The sequence below is a fragment of the Leiobunum rupestre genome, chromosome 3, assembly GCF_980474605.1.
Source record: "Leiobunum rupestre chromosome 3, qqLeiRupe1.1.hap1, whole genome shotgun sequence".
Lineage (NCBI taxonomy): Eukaryota > Metazoa > Arthropoda > Arachnida > Opiliones > Sclerosomatidae > Leiobunum > Leiobunum rupestre.
In genome coordinates this window covers 43,003,811-43,018,350 of record NC_143386.1, presented here as the reverse complement: position 1 = coordinate 43,018,350, position 14,540 = coordinate 43,003,811, and the positions used below count along the sequence as shown (strand labels likewise).

The 14,540-nt window shown below is 37.0% G+C and overlaps 1 protein-coding gene across 4 annotated transcripts in view; it reads right to left on the bottom strand.

Moving 5' to 3' along the window:
- Nucleotides 1–11,331: 11,331 nt before the first annotated feature.
- LOC149951838 (G protein-coupled receptor dmsr-1-like) overlaps nucleotides 11,332–14,540 on the bottom strand; it is a 194,679-nt gene continuing 191,470 nt past the window's right edge. Inside the window, exons 6-7 of one of the 4 annotated variants that reach the window (XM_090168284.1) lie at nucleotides 13,639–14,157; nucleotides 11,332–12,367 (exon numbers count right to left, since the gene is read on the bottom strand). In XM_090168284.1, the coding sequence (XP_090024410.1) occupies nucleotides 13,645–14,157 (513 nt within the window). In that variant the 3' untranslated portion in view covers nucleotides 11,332–12,367; nucleotides 13,639–13,644. The remainder of the gene's footprint in view (nucleotides 12,368–13,638; nucleotides 14,158–14,540) is intronic. The other 3 variants (XM_090168283.1, XM_090168282.1, XM_090168281.1) reach the window with 3 other exon arrangements.

The following is a 14,540-nucleotide window of genomic DNA, read 5'->3' as shown; positions in this document are numbered from 1 at the left end:
GCCCGATGAAATTTTAAAAGCTTGTAGAAATAACATTCATTTTGACGATTGTAAACATCATCTTAACATCCCCAAACAACCTTACGACTACATGTACTTACTAGGCTGCTTAGGCATGGAAACAATAAACATTTACACCATTAAACGCGAAATTATCTTTGTGATGGCGGTTGATCAAACTTTCACATCTCACAGAATTAACTCCTTTTATCAATTTCCATGTATCAGGCTATAACAGTCGCAGTACCTCTTACATTTAGTTTACCAAAGGTTTTAGGCCCGTTGCAAAGAATGCAACATACATGCAACCAATATACTTATCAATTAGTCATTTTTAACTGTAAACGCTTGGATATACTGCGGTTAAAATAACTTAGTGCATTGTGTCGACCTTTCGACTTGTATGTATGTAAACAACTATTGTATTAAAAATTTTCACCCTCTGGCGTGTACACTCTTGTAGGTACGTTTGTACTGTTGATGTTCACAATAAACAAACCCTTTCATTTCATTTCTATTCTGATGATGGTGGTTCACCAGCAAACTAAACTTGCAGAAATTAGGTTAATGAAGAGAGTAGGTTGTTATGCTTATATCGTTTATTATGTTACTTATGTTTCTAGAAGACGCACCTAATTGATTCTCTTGATGGGAAGGCTTCGTTATTAAAAATAAATAATTTAGGGGTGATTAAGGTCGTACTTCAAATTGTCAGCTTGGAAAATTTATTCCCGTTCAAAACATTCGCTATACATTCCAAAATTTTAGGCTAGGTATTTTTAAAGAAATCATCAACATAATTTAGACTAAGCTGTCATTAATGATTCCCCAGTAGGTGGTGTAATCTTCGATATTAAAAATAGGTAATCTGAGGGTGAAGTTGACGGATTCTTCCTCGGCATCATTAATAACGAGCCTCTACGATCTTAAGAAAACAAAGCTTCGGCGAAGGATTGGCGGGGAACGAAAGTTTTCCTTTTCTGGATGGAAATTGTTGATGATTGATGGACGTAATTATAGATGGCGCAGCCTTCCGAGCGTAGCTACAACGTTAAGAACTGATGAAAATGATTAAAAACGAAAGTGGAGGACCCCGCAACGGCAGCCGCGCAATTGACCGTTGATCCTGGCATCGCAAACTGTACATGCACTCTATCGTTTGTCGCGATATGAGGTTATTCTAATGAGAGCGGGGACTCTCCTTTGGGGTTGCCAGTTCTCTTAATTGGAAGCACGACCGAGGCAAACAATTTTTGATGTCCGTTCTAATGATGCTGTCCTGGAGTACTTTAAAGTGGTTTGCGCTCCTACAAAGTTCCCAAGATATCCTTTTTCGGTTTTCTTTTGCTTTTTAACAGTCGCTTTTATAGTTTGCTCGCTCGAAAGGACTAATTTCTCGGGACGTTTTTCGGAGAAAAGAGACCGTCCTTTTCGGGGTATTTTAAGTTCGGGGTTTTAGCTAATTAGCGAAAGACTCTCAAATTGGAAAAGCGCTAATTGAGGAGAACGCGCCGAAAGACTCTAAACGTCCGAGTACATCGAACTCAAATGTATTTTTAAGTAGTTAATTGTTTGAAACGCATTATTGTTAATTTTAAGGAATACTCGAAACAAATCTAGGTGACACTGAGGTGTTGAAACCTTGTCGTCTCCCAAGGTGTCGTTTCTCGTTTGCTGTAGCCTCGAGCCACAATGTTTTCGACAGTTCGACAGCGAATAACGACACCTCAAATTTTTAAAAGGGATTTCTACTGATTTAAGTGCGGAACAAAATTAGGTACTTAAAATATATAAATTTTATCGACACCCCTTCGTATGTACTGTTAATCTTAATGTGATTTAATTAAGCATCTTTAACTATTAAAACATGAAGTGTAATGTTAGTCTTGAGTGGATAAACCTCTCCATTGCAAAAACTTAAAAGGAATATAATCTCTATAATTACGATCACCTCCTACGGACGGGTTCCAGCATTGCTTTTGACATTTTTGGCACTGCTTAGTGGTTTGTTGTGGAGGTAATCAATACAATGTTTTTGGAGGACTTTCGTAAAGTACTCGTTGAAGGCCGGAATCCATACCTCTATTTGGAATGCTTATCGCGGCAGATTTTCGTCTCAATGTGGCTGACGGTTTTTTTGACGTCACTATGTCAACTTAACAAACAACTACGTGAGAGGGGATTTTTATTTCTCGTAGGCGGGGCCAAAGCCGTCAGAGTGATCTTACCATACGCGATACGGCAGGATAAGCCTTCTAAGTACAGGTATGGATTCCTGTTGAAGGTTATACAGGGTGTCCACTAAAGAACGATCCATAGATAATAATTAAAATGCTATTTTTCCTTGGAATTCGATATTTTCAGACCTCATAGCACTCACAGGGGTCATTAGATGATACAAAACTCAATGACCTTGAACCATGTCTTCAAGGTCAATAAAAATTACCTTGAGAACCGTTGGGCTTAGAGACTCGGTTCCAATTAGAAATGTGTACGCCTTCGCATTTTATAACCGATTGGCTCTGAACCGATATAAATTGACCAATAGGAAGTTATGAAAATAAACACACACAAAAACAGAATTTCTGCAGCTAGAATATTCACTGGGTGAAAACTTGGAACTGTTCCTTCCGTTTTGAGTTTGTAAGTTTTGGGCCTAGTTTTTCAGCTTTTTAAGTCAATTTTCATTGCTTAAACGTAAAACCGTATTCCACTCCATCTTCAATACTAGGCTTGACGTCATGTCACGTGTGCCGTAAATAAACAATAGTGTCTATTACATATGGTCTATTACATTTTCAGCAACCATAAACCATAGCACATATAAAAGAGAAATAGCAACTCTAGATTTGACATGGCTTAAAAGTGTATCTTTAGGTTCTAAAGCTTTATTCATAAAATTACCGGAAGTTATTAGGACTTAATTACACCAAAACGATAAATCATCCAAGTTGTTATTCTTCTGTTATATGGATTATTGTTTATGCATATATATAGCAGACCACATTTACCCCGAGACTATTGGCGATTTTGCGCTTAAGCAAAGAAAATACATTAATACTGAGCTCTCAATACCATAAAAATAAAAACTTTGGAAACCAAAATGCTTTAACCGTGTTTCGAAACTATGAAATTGAGGCTTTAGTCTTTAGTAATATTTTCACGCTGGCAAATAGCGTAAGCAGATTTTGAGGTTTCTAACCCCCAATATATCGACCATGAAAATGGAGCCTAACGCGCCAAATTTTCAATTTTGAGGTTAGAATTGATTCCGACTATTGTAAAGGCGCCAAATTCAAATCTGCAATCGGGTTTTTTTTAGCTCCTTCCAAATCACGAGAAGTAGTCAATTGCAAAAAGCATTATTCGATACTCTACTGTCTAAGAGGATTATACTTAATTCAGTTATTTAAGCGGATAAACTTCAACATTAATTCAAATGCCATTAACCTGTATCCTTTGGTAATAGCATCGAGGCGATAAAGAGGTGTGAGTAATAGGTTTTATATGATAACGGTAGACCATTAATATTACTTAACCAATTGTGTGGGTTGTTGCTGCTAGGCCGATAGATAGCGTATAATTTAATTTGGCGCCCTATTAGAATGCGGGTGCTCTTACAAATTATACTTATGCACCCCGAGAGTCGAGATAGTTTGAAGTCGGATGAATATGAAATAGACTGAAGATACCGTCAGCAAGATGTAAAGCTAATGGCCGATAATTGAGGAGATAAGGGTCCATTAATAGACATCGCTAATGCGGGACGTTTCAATGCACCTCTAAGGTTGCTTCGGTCGGCAAAATTGAAAAGTGTTTGTTTTAGACTTTTCGGAAAGTCTGGAATGTTTGAGTAGTTAATGAATTAGCTTTAAGTTCGATTAACACCCTCCACTTCGTACAAAAAAAACTAAAACTTTATGAAATTCTTGGTTTAGTTAACAAAAAAAAAACAAGTATCGCTAAGAGTGGACGATACTGTTCGAAAAAAGAAAAAAGATAAACACGAAGTACATTTTTACCCCAAAAGGTATTTTTTCACGTTTTATACGATATACTAAATAGTTGATAGCTTTTATTGAATTAAAAAACCAAAATTAAAAATTACTAAAATATAAAGCCCAAATAAATTACGTAACAATATCAACCGCATTAGATTGCCCTTTTGAAATTTTAAGATCACGTGGTACAAACGACCTTGCAAGACCCCCTCGGAGTCTCTCGAGCTGATTGATACGCGGGGAGAAATAAAATGCACTGTGGAAGGCTATCGAAAACCTGTCCTCTTAATTTACTGTAAATGCTTTTACATAGCTTAGTTTAGAATAAAATTTTAAATACGTGCAAATATAAAGAAATCAGGACAATAACGAATTCAGTTACTTAAGAGTATGGAGCATTATGATTTGCCTCAAACACTTCGTAGCTAAATTAATTACACTCTGTTCAAAAAGTCTTCGACAAGTGAAATTTTTGCACTCTTTTTAATTGTGCTAGAAAACTACAATAGATAAATCGATGAAACCAATTGCAAATATTATTTATTTTCCAAAATCTTTCGTTATTGATCGGTTTCGTCCGCCAAAAATTAGTAGTTTGCCGGGAACCGTCAAAATTCATTTTGGACAACTTTTTAAATATTGGTTATATGGCACTGACTCACGCGTTTTTGAATTCGCAATGGTCGGTTCATATTTAGAAAGTGGAAAAATATTCCCTTTACAACCAACCGTTGAGAAGTTATCGCGTTTGCAAACTTTCGTCGAAATTAGGAAACACCTAAAATGCATAAAGCGATTATTAATAACGGAACTTCAACAGCGATCCAACAACATTGAAAATATATTTCATTAAAGGCCGGTTTAAAATTGTGGTAACAATTATTATAAACAATTTATAACGCAAATAGCATTAATTGGAAGACGCAACTTAGTGTGTGTAAAATTCTTCCTTACTGATTTGAATTTCTGATTATAAATAATTGTGAACTTCCGGACACTGATCGATTCAGGTTGAAATGGGCATTAATTTAATAACAGATACAAAAATGATTATTTTAAATGTACTTGTGTTTTATACCAGTACAAATTACAAATAATATTTTCTTAATTTGAAACCATATTTTTCTGATCCCATAGTTTTCCATCGAACCATTTATTTTCCTACGAAACGTATTTTGAACAAGCTGCTTCAAGTCAAATTAGACTTTTCAGATCAAAGAGCCAGTTAAGTGCCGAAATTAAATGTTTTATTTACCAAGCATTTGAATTACGACAAAAGGCATAGATAAAGGATAAAGATTTAAGATCTTAAAAAGAACGAATTTACAGAGCTCTTCAATGGAGCATGGATGACTGCGTTTTAAACACAGATAAAAAACACATTTTCTGCAAAGTTAGGTTGTTAGTAGGTAGTATGTTTTCTTTGCATCTATTTAAAGCCAGAAAAATGATATTTCATTCTTCAGTTTGGTATTTTTAAATCGCCATTATTATTAATAGGATATTCTGTTCCAACAACAGTACCCTGCGGAATTGTTCCAACTACAGAACCCTGCGGAATTCTTCCAATTAAATCACACTGCGGAACTGTTCCAACTACAAAACCCGGCGTAACTGTTCCAACTACAAAACCCGGCGTAACTGTTCCAACTACATAACCCGGCGTAACTGTTCCAACTACATAACCCTGTGGAACTGTTTCAACTACATAACCCTGCTGAACTGTTCCAACTTCAGAACACTGCTGAACTGTACCAACTACAGTACCCGTCGGAATTGTTCCAACTTCAGAACACTGCTGAATTGTTCCAACTACAGTACACTGCGGAACTGTGCCAACTTAAGAAACCTGCGGAACTGTTCCAACTACCGGCCCATTCTTCACTGAGTGGAAAATGTAATAAGTAAACTTATTAAAAACATAAGAAACCTGCAAAAGTACGTGACCCACGCGTATAGCATAGGGCGATGGATATTTCCGTCTAAGATAAGTATTATATACTTCTGATAATAGGGTTTTCGAAAAAGGAACTATAAACTTCAGATTTATATCTTACTTCGTTATCCATTACTAACTTTTGCTTTCAACACGATGCCAAGATCAATTCAAGGCTCCTAACTCGCCACAATTTTGAGCTGCCGAATTTCCAATATTTCACCGCGAAAACCACCAATCCATTTTTTTGGAGCTGAGATTTCTCCCGAAGGAGTTTCGTGAGCCAGAATCAAATTCGCCAAATAATGTAGAGTCTGGACCTATTTTATGAAACCTTTGGGGCAAATTTGAATATCGATTTTGTTCTGACTCTTTGGCGTATTCGCTCCAATAACAACAACAGTAGACAGATAAAAAAATCTTGAGATTTAGTTTATGCCAGTCAGATATTTGCCACCTTTTTTCGCCATGGCTGTTTCATTCTCACCGTTTTTTTGGGCTGTCTCGGTCCCAAATTACTCTTTGACAGTTCGCCGCGTCGACTCGGAAGTTTCCGTAGCTTTGTCGAAATGAACCCGACTCTATACAGGGTGGAAGCCTCAGCCGTGGTCCAGCCTCGGTACTTCTCCTAGTACACCAGAGTGCTGCGGGTCGAACACTTCTACAGACGCTGGTATTACCAAAATAGACCAATGGGATAATTTGAAGCGCATCTTTATCCAATCGCCAGAAAAAGCATTTGGAAGATGCGCTTCCAATTCTCCCATTGGTCTATTTTTTACCTACCAGCGCCTGTACAAGTGTTCCACCCGCAGTACTCTGGTGTACTAGGAGAAGTACCGAGGCTGGACCACGGCTGAGGCTTCCATCTGTATGTCTATAAACTCATAGTTTTCTCTAGTGTTGTTAATATTCCGAAAAAATAAAAAATTAAAACATAAATTAATTTTTAAGGGTTTTTAATGTTTTTAACTTTTAATCGATATAAAATGTCTAATATCAGTAAACATACTACAAAATAGTAATAATGTTACATTGTTAATCAATTTAAAATAGTCTAGAGATTTAGTTTTACTTTTAGATTCGAAAAAATGAGGTGAAAATACCGCTTTATTGAAATTTGCAAATAATATATTAGACTAATCATGGAATGAAAACTTTTTTTATTTTTTTTGGAAAAATACGGAAGATTTTCTGACTTACATCACTACCCAGCAAACCCAAGTTAGTCCCACGGATATCCACTAGATATCCAGTTTGGACATTTTGGATATCCGTATTATATCCAAAAACCTGCAGATTACGCCCAAGGGACGTACTAAAACCATCCAAATGTCCCAGGTTTCTACGTCCGTGAGACGTCCACCTACCCTGGTAAAAGACGTCCAGTGGATACCAAATGGATGAAATCTGTACATATTAAGGTATGCTTAAGGACGTCCAATGGATATGCCTGAGATGTCCACTGGACCTGGAAAAGGACGTCCAATGGATATCAAATGGATGAAAACTGTACCCAAATATGTACTTAAGGACGTCCAATGGATATGCCTGAGACGTTCACTGGACCTGGAAAAGGACGTCCAATGGATATCAAATGGATGAAAACTGTACCTAAATAAGTACTTAAGGACGTCCAATGGATATGCCTGAGACGTCCACTGGACCTGGAAAAGGACGTCCAATGGATATCAAATGGATGAAAACTGTACCCAAATATGTACTTAAGGACGTCTAATGGATATGCCTGAGACGTCCACTGGACCTGGAAAAGGACGCCCAATGGATATCAAATGGATGAAAACTGTATACCTAAATATGTAGGAAAAAACATGTGACGTGTTGCAATGTCACAGTGTCATGTCCCTATTGGGTAATGGGTTTTTACAGACAAATGCCCAAGCCCGACATAGTTAAAACCGGTCCAAACCCAAGCCCACCCAATATGCAACTTTAAAAACCCGCCCATTTCCGGCCCGAAAACATTTGTCCCCAACCAGCCTAATCCAGTTTAACCGGATGCTCGACTCACCTCTAATTACATGTATTGATCAGCCCCTCGTCTCTAACTAGCAATTCATGGGATATATTGAAATCTGAAGCGCCCCTCATAACGAGGTGCACATAGGCGCGCTCGTTCTTCGCCTAATAGCTAAAGAAGCCTCTGGGCATATCTGTTATAGAATATAATTGTTTAATACAAAAATTATAACACTAAATTCTAGAATTTAAAACCCCTTTAAGGCAAATATTGAAGCAATATTAATTGTGTAGATAAAAATAATATTTAAAGTATTAAATTGTTATTATAAGGGTTTTTGTGTTGATCTTCCTATATAATCGCATTATTTTAAGACAGGGATAGCCAACCCGCGGAAAAAACGCATCTGTCGTCTGTGGAACTTCGGGAGACTCGTTTGCGCGGATTTTCAAGTTATGATGATATTTCACGAGAAAAATATAACTGTCAAGTTCTTGAGGTATTTAAAAAGGTAATTTAAACCTTCAAAGTAAGAAAAAAGCCATTAAATAATCGACATTTTTCTACTCCCCCCCCCCTTGAAATTGTGAAGGAGCCCAAATTGTTTTGAAAGGGGTGCTAAAAACCTGTCGATGAATGGGGTGCCTAATTCAACATTCAATTTTGTACCCCCCTTAATCCAAAACGTTCCTACGTGCCTGATAATTACTTCAAAATATCTATTGAGCAGTTAGATATGGTTTCAAAGTTTTTTTTATAGGTTTCAATTATCTTTTTAAATATATCTCAAGCATTTGACAAATATTTTTCTCTGAAGTAGCAAAATAATAATTAATTTAAATTACATTATTTGGATTTACGTAATATGTCGTGAAGAACACCTTCTACCTTAGATCCACACTTAATAAATGTTTAATTATTAACAATGTGCTTTCAAATAATAGAAATTCCCGCAAAAAGAAATGATGTAGAACCACGAGGCACGATGTCACTTAACCCTTGACTCCTTCTAGCAGACAACGTATCGACTTTGTTACTATTACAAGAGGGCTGTACAAAGGGGATCATTTTCTTCTTTAATTTTCGGTAGAAGACGTAAGGGCTAGTAGCAATAATCTGTCCCAGCTGCTTGAATTATTGTAACATAATATTTTTAATAAATATTTATTTTAAAAGTCATCTAAACCAAAATTAAATTGGCGTTGCACATTAATTTAGAATTAATTATTAATTTGCATACGCGTGCAAATGTAAATCCTGACATTTCAAAACTTACATCTCCTGGACATCCTACATACGTCATTCACATATCGATGTAATCCGGCATTTTGGACATAAAAGGATGTTGTCCTAACGTCCATCAAATTCACCGATATTTAGATCTAAAATGGACATCCAGGAGATGTCCTAATTTGTTAGCGATATTTTGTATGTAATATGAATATAACTTTAAATGTATTATTTTTGTCACATCCCAACGACATTTTAAGGATATTCATTTGGGCTTGGACATATAATGGTGACTTTGAGACATTAACAGGACGTGAAGTATACGTTCTACGGTAGAATTTATCCTTTTAAACACTACATGCATTCAAATAAAAGAAATTGCCGCGAAAAGAAAATATATACGTCGAACCATACCTCATACATCTGAGCTCCTTCTAGCACGCGCGCGCGGTGTTAACTGCTAGTAATAAAAAGAATTAGGCAGACCAAATGTGATCGTTTTCTTCTTAATTTTCCGGAAGACGATCGACCTAAGCGCTACCAGTAATCGGGCTTAAATAATTTAAAAAGTAATCTAAACCAAAATTAAAGTTGTGGCGCACATTAATTTAAAGTGTTAATTAATAATTTGTAAATGTCAGTCCTGACATTTACAAATGTACAGCTCTTGGACATAGACGTCATTCACAGTTCCATGAAATCCGGCATTCTGGACATCTAGTGGATGTTTCGATATTTTAGATCTAAGAATGTACATCCAGGATATGTCCGAAATGTTTAGGAATATCTTTGATTTATAATGGACATCCGGGAGATGTCCCAAATGTTTAGTGATATTTTGAATCTAAAAATGTAAAATCCAGGATATGTCCCAAATGTTTAGCGATATTTGGGATCTGTAAAGGGCATCCAGGAAATGTCCCAAATGTTTAGCGATATTTTGGATCTATAATGGACATCCAGGAGATGTCCCAAATGTTTAGCGATATTTTAGATCTAAAAATGTACATCCATGGATGCCCATTATAGATCCAAAATATCGCTTACCAATTTCGACATCTCCTGGATGTCCAAATTGGTAAGCGATATTTTGGATGTACTTTAGATATTAATTCTAAAATATATTATTTTTGTCACGTCCCAACGACATTGTCTGGATATCCGTTTGGACTTGGACGTATAATGCACTTTGAGACATTCGTAGGACGTCCCAGGGACCACTTGTGTTTGCTGGGTAGTTTGCTCCAGTAATAACGACTCTTTTGGGGCCCGAAATTGTGGGATTAGGGGAATCTACTGAGAAAGGGAAACTTTGGATACTTGTTACTTTGGTTTCTGTTATTTAAAATGTGTACTTTTAGTAATATACAGAACATTAAGAATTCAGGAAACTAAGCCTTAAAGCAACTGTCGGCTCTATCATTGCCACCTGTATTATGAAAAGGCCCCTGTTATTAGAGATGGCCATGAATCTATCCGAATCTTCGAAAAAACTGACTTTCGTGGAGAGCGTGGAGCCATCTATTAATGGGAACGGAAGCTAAAATTCAAAATAGCGAAACAATAACGTAATCAGAGAGCCATTATAGAGTATTTTATTTAGACCACTTTTACTCTACTAAGTGAAATTTAAACTAAATTATATATCCCATATAAAATATATTGTAAACAATTACTATATTTGAAGTTATTGACAAATTTACAACGAAGCATACTTTTATGTCCCGCCTTTTGGGTCAAAATGTAGCTTCAGCATCTTGTTTTGATTTCGACGCTAGCGACATCTGTTGAAAAAAGAACTACTTCACCTAAAGCCGACACTTGCTTTAATTAAAATGCGTCAATTATGACACTTATGTGACGAATTAAGAGCCAACAATCGTCGCTAACTTTGTTGTTTTCGTTTTGAGATCGTAAACATGGTGAATACACAACACTAGAGGGAATTTCCCGCGACGCACGTTTTGCGACACGCACCATGGAGCAAGAGTCCGGCGCTCTCATCCCCTTAGTGCTGTGGAGCGCCATCTTCAGTCAAGTCGGAGTCAAAATCTACCTCATTGTTGGGAGGTCTTCAGTAAAGAACTAATTGGAGGTTATATTATCGTGTAAATAGGACTTTCGTAAATAATGAAACAACCAAATTAATATAGTTAATTCACTTTTTTTTATTTCCAGTTCAGATTTTTTCATAACGGTTATATACTTAATATTTAATCTTTATACTTAACGATTAAATTTTGAAACTATAACAACATTTTTTTTCTTTCGTTTATATTTTGTTTTTCTTAAATTTAATTTTTTATTCCGTAATTTTTAGAATGGCTAGAGATTCCATTTACCAACAAGACTTGAATAAGCCCCTTAGTGATCTATGCGCTCCAGTTTATAGGTTAACTATTTTTGTAATATTGATATTTTTATACAGAAACTATTTTGAGAATGTACAGTATATTTTGCATAAACCAGAAACGCGGTAGATCACATTCAAGTCTGATGGGTTAAAACAATGGCTCTCTAACCAATACCAATTTTGGTTTTCGTTTTGAATTTAAAACAAAACCTTAACATACTGTTTTGTTCGTTTTGAACCGATTCTTTGACATTTATATAAAGTTCACTCCACATAACAGTGGTTAATATTTTAAATTTACTATTTCGTTAATTAGTAAAACAACATTGAAGTTACAATTTAGTTTTGAGTCTCGCGATCCCCAGTCCGCGCGCGTTTAATTTATTAAAATAATCCGGTAATTAATAATTAATCGGCGCACTTAATTGACGAGCGTTCTTCGAGGCGTAGTTATCCGAAAAATAATTTATTAAATTCCTCTAAAGACACTTTGAAATATCCATCTTTCAGATTCCTTCTTGAAAAGTTCACGCGTGTCTTTGGAAATAAAAAATAACTAATATATTTAAAAACCTGTTTAAAGCACCACTATCAGCGATTATATCAGATCCGGTTTTCTTTGGTTTTTTTTAATATAAAATTGACAATTATATTTTTTCTGAAATATTTATCTTCGACAAAATCCGTATACGTGCCGATAAAGGGTTTATTTCTGATCGTCCACGAGTTGAACTGATTTTTTGAGCTCGCTGTTGGTTCGTTTCCACAAGCTGTTTCCATAATAAATAGTAGATATATATTTATGAGCTGAAGTTTATAACTTCGGAAGTAAACTTGGTTTGTTTATGAAGGAAGGTTTGGTTTTGCTAAAGCGATATGAATCGGGTATTATTTCATTTATACTTGTTGAGGTGAATTCAAAATTCGCTAGCATCAGAGGTAGCGTATCTGTCTTAGGTCCATCTACTTTGGAATATTTAAAGGGAATATAACCTCTGGTATCTGGTGTGGAACACCAACGTTTGCAGCTCTGGTCTCTCTGGCCTTTGGCTTTAGAGATATTTGGCGCCACTGTACAGAGAAATTTGAAAATTTGAAGAGGTTTTCCATAAATATTGCTTTGCAGGTTATATTCCCTTTAAAGAAGGAACTTGGGACACTTTCGCGTTATGGGGTTTTAATAGCTAAATTCTTCGTTAACCCAAGAATTGGACTTATCTCTAACTTAGTCATCAGAAAATGTACTGTTTATGTTCATTTAGAGGGAATAATTTACGATCTTATTTCAAACAGAAAACTGGATCCGTTACTAGGGGTTTCATTTCGCCTGTTCTCTGACTAAAAGTGTACTCTTTTTACCCTAAAACGTTTTATTCGCTTGTTCCGGGAATGGTAATTACTCCGCCCCACAAACTATTCGCTTGTTCCGGAGTATTAGGGCTACTCTTTTTACTTCTTCTGAAAAGGAGGTGTAAAGCTTGTTTTCCACCAGCGCGCGTCAAAAAGCGACACTCAGCTTTGAAACGTGCAAATGTTCTTACGCGCGACAAAAAATTAACATTATGACGCGGTCTTACGCGCGTTGGTGGAAACCAAGCTTAAGGGAGTAAATCGGATTTTGTCGTCTGCTAGCCAGAATTTATCTGCTAAAAAGGCCACATTCAGCCATTTTGGAAAAACGTTTTTACTCCGACTCCAACTATTCGCCACCACAGAATCGGAGTAAAATGAGGTGACAGCCTAACTCTTCTTACCCTACCCCGAAATCCCGGAACAAGCGAAAAGGAACCACCTATTAAGGCAGCTAGTGTATTTTGTGATCGGTTATTTGGTGATTGGTTATTTTTACGACTCCAGGCGGCGTTCCAAAAAGCAAAATGGTGTTGAACGTGACCTCGGACGGTAGCCATTTTGGAAAAACGTTTTTACTCCGACTGAAACTATTCGCCACTCAGAATCAGAGTAAAATGAGGTCATAACCTTACTCTTCTTACCCTTTTCCAAAATCCGAGAACAAGCGAAAAGAAATAACCTAGAATTGTTCAGCTAGGGTGTAATTTCTAGGGCAAAGAAGGTATTTTGTACTTAGCTAGATGCTATTTTTGAATTCACCTCAGCAAGTAAAACAAAATCGTACCGTGGATCATACGCACGTTGTGAGTGTTGTGGTGGGTTCAGTTGGCACCGCAATCCAGTTGGACAGAACTCTGGGCGTGAAGAGCTTCCGGAAAGTGTCCCTAAATTGTCTGCTCATTGAGCAATAAAGGATGAAGTTGATGGCGCTATTGATGAGCGCGAGAATGTCCATGACTTCGCCGAAGTTCATGTACACGTGATGGAAGAACATCTGGCCCAGGATACCCGACAGCAGCGCCACGATGCCTGACGGGAACTCCGTGATTAAGAACAACAGCAGGATGGCCAGCAACATCTTGGTCGTCCGGTCGCAGTTCCGGTCGCCCTCCACCCGATTCTTGAGACGCTGTTTCCGAGCGTTGGCCTCGTACAGGACCCGGATCAGGCCCAAGCTCAGCCCCGTCAAAGCGATGCACGGCACCAGCTTCTGGATCACGCTGAACACCCAGAAGTTCATCTTCTCCAGCAGTTTGTCGTTATACGTCGCGATGTCACTGAAGTTCACTTTGTAAATTTTATACTGTCAAAAAAGAACAACAACATGAGTGGCGTTCTCGATATTTTGTGTCGGTTAATCGATATTTTTGGCTCCCTTCTGTCGAGTTCAATTTAGTTTTCAATCACCGTTTGATGATTAATAGGTAATTATAGATATTAAAACATAGGACGCTATGTAGGCTTTTGGATGTTCATTCGTCATGTAATTTAAAGGGAGCATATTCTAAAAAGAAAAATTGTCCGCTAACCCAAGCTACCACCTAAGAGCAACAAACACAGCACCCCACACAAGGAGAACGTAACCCGTCAAAATTCGTGCATTTTCTTGCGTACAGTTTTCATTGGTTAGACGCTTTAGCGCCTGCTGCCGTCGGAATGGGGAAAATCGGAAATTGTCTTCCTCCC